Genomic DNA, 2,591 nt, shown 5'->3' with positions numbered 1-2,591 from the left:
ATATCTTCACCAGAAAAAAAATGAATAAAGTATAAGATCACTGATTTATCACTTTCTATTGAAAAATTTGTCATCAATTCCTTGATCGCCTTTTTTTAACATGACAACGAATACATTGTATTTTAAATGAATGTAGCACTACTTGATAAAGCGGAAGGGTGATGAATAAATCATTCATGACTCATCAACCTCCAGAAGTGATAAGAAAGACAAAAGTTTGCTCATGGCGTAAAGAGTCGTTTGTTTAATTGACGATTAATTTTGTCAAGATAACTGAAACAAAACTTCAATTAGCTAATTTTTATTACCTCAATGAAAAAAAAACAACAACGGAAGGGAGATAAGAAGTCCCCTTACAATACAATTCTTGCAAATTTTATCAAGCTTGATAATAATAACTAGTCATTTACAATTATTTCCTTGTATGATTTCAATAAAACGAGACGAAAATCTAGTTCATATAAAATATCACTAAAAATAGAGTACAAATTTTCTTATATTCAAAAATGGTTTAAGTCCAGAAGATAGATTTTATTTATTCCAAATATTGCTTTCAATTTTACTTATAACTCAAATAAATATTGTAAAAAAGAAGTTATTATTAAAAGATTTTTTGGATTATAAAGGTTTCAACTATTAGAGCATTTCATAAGTTGTACAATTTTTAGAAATTTCAGCTTATAATTAAAATGATCTAACATGGTTTAAACATTTTTTTAAATAATAAAAAATTTCAAAAAAACTTAAAACAAAATGCAGATTAATAATGGTCTATAGTTATTTGAAATTGTTAAAAAATGTATTAAAAAATTCTGAAAAATCCTTTTTGATTAAAATTATTGTTTAGTATAATGATCAACTATTATATTTTTTTATGAGAATTCTTCTTTTTTGGTTAAAAATGGAACTACTTGGTTAAAACTGACATTAATTTGTTAAAAATTCACTTGCTTGGTTGCTAATTTATCAGTTTAGTTCAAAATTCATTTTTGTGGTTAAAAACGTAACTATATTGTGAAAAATTTGTTCTGGCAGGAAATTAATCTTTTTAGTAGAAAATGTATATTTTTGGTTGAGGATTCAACTATTTTGTTGAAAATATTTTTGTTTGATTATGAGTTAAACTTTTGCTATTTTATATTAAAGCTTTTTGGATTATAATTTTAACTCTTACATTTATTGTGGACCGTAAAATAAAATCACTCCCATCGGGAATTTTTCAATTCGGTAATATTATAAACTGGTCCAGAATTTTAGTTTTCGGGAATTTTCCAATTCGGTAATATTATAAACTATTCGGGAATTTTATTATTCGAAAATTCTCTAATGCGATAATAAAATAAACTGTTCGTGAATTTTATTATTCGAAAATCTTTTGATTCAGTAATATTATAAACTATTCGGGAAATTTTTTATTTGGGAATTTTTCAATTCGGTAATATTATAAACTGGTCCAGAAATTTTATTTTTCGGGAATCTTTCAATTCGGTAATATTATTAACTGGTCCAGCATTTTATTATTCGGAAATTTTCCAATTCGGTAATAGATATAATAAACATTTCGGGAATTTTATTATTCGCGAATTTTATTCTTCCGATATTTGATTACTTAAACATTGTTCACTGCGAGAATTTTACAGTGTCGGAATAGTTATTTTTCGGGATTTTTCAGCTGTTCCGAGGATTTTATTATTTAGTTGATAATTTGTCATTTTTGGATGAAAATTATATTGATATAATCTTAAAAACAATTCAAAATTTTAATTTGTATTACAAATTTTTAATTATTTAAAATAAGGAGAGAATGTCTCGCTAACAGGATTGATATCACATGATTAAATTTTCTAATATTATTAGTTGAAAATAATGCAATAAATATTATTTCAGACTGATATTGACCATTTTGTACAACGTCAGCGTGAATGCAACAGGAGTGCAGTGGCTGCTAAATTTTCAAGTGGCGGATAATGTTTTAAGTCAGTGTTTGAAAGAGTCTACACCGAAGGACTTAAATCTACTTTGCCTCAGTATTTTGCACTCTATAACTTGTGATCTAACTGATCCCAAACACCTGCAAGAAATTCTTCAGTCTATTCCGCTCGAAAAAATGGATAAAATCGCTCTTACTGGAGAAAAACAAATAATCGTGATGACAAGAGAAATTAAAAACAATTTAAAAAAAGCAAGACGCCTTTTGCACTTCAACAAACAGAAAATCAACAATAAATAACGTCGCGTTCATCTTTTAACGATTTTTCAAATAACTTCTGAAATACTTTTGAAATTAAAAATCAATTTAACTGAACTTTTCTAGTTTTGAATATTAATTTATAAGCCTTTTAACAATTATTTTAAAAATTCTTTTGAATTCAATTGAAATATAAATTGAAGACTTTTAAGTTTGGATGCTTCGATTCATCATGAAATCACAAAAGTTGTAATATTTAACATGTAGGATTTTTTTTATGAAGTCCACCAATAATTTTTTAAGTAGCACATTTGTTTTTTATATCGTTTACAACTTTTTAAAATAAATAATGAAAATAATAAGGTCTATGTCTATTTAATTAGATTAGATTAACAAAGAAAAA

At 25.4% G+C, this 2,591-nt stretch overlaps 1 protein-coding gene across 1 annotated transcript in view; it reads left to right on the top strand.

The window, feature by feature from the left end:
• The window catches only part of LOC117180130 (heat shock factor 2-binding protein-like), a 22,904-nt gene extending 20,553 nt beyond the window's left edge, over positions 1 to 2,351 (top strand). The window contains exon 6 of the mRNA XM_033372473.1: positions 1,888 to 2,351. Coding sequence (XP_033228364.1) covers positions 1,888 to 2,230 — 343 coding nt within the window. The 3' untranslated portion in view covers positions 2,231 to 2,351. The remainder of the gene's footprint in view (positions 1 to 1,887) is intronic.
• The last annotated feature ends 240 nt before the right edge of the window (positions 2,352 to 2,591 follow it).

Source organism: Belonocnema kinseyi, chromosome 9 (genome assembly GCF_010883055.1).
Source record: "Belonocnema kinseyi isolate 2016_QV_RU_SX_M_011 chromosome 9, B_treatae_v1, whole genome shotgun sequence".
Classification (NCBI taxonomy): Eukaryota; Metazoa; Arthropoda; class Insecta; order Hymenoptera; family Cynipidae; genus Belonocnema; species Belonocnema kinseyi.
This window is presented reverse-complemented; position numbering and strand designations above follow the sequence as displayed.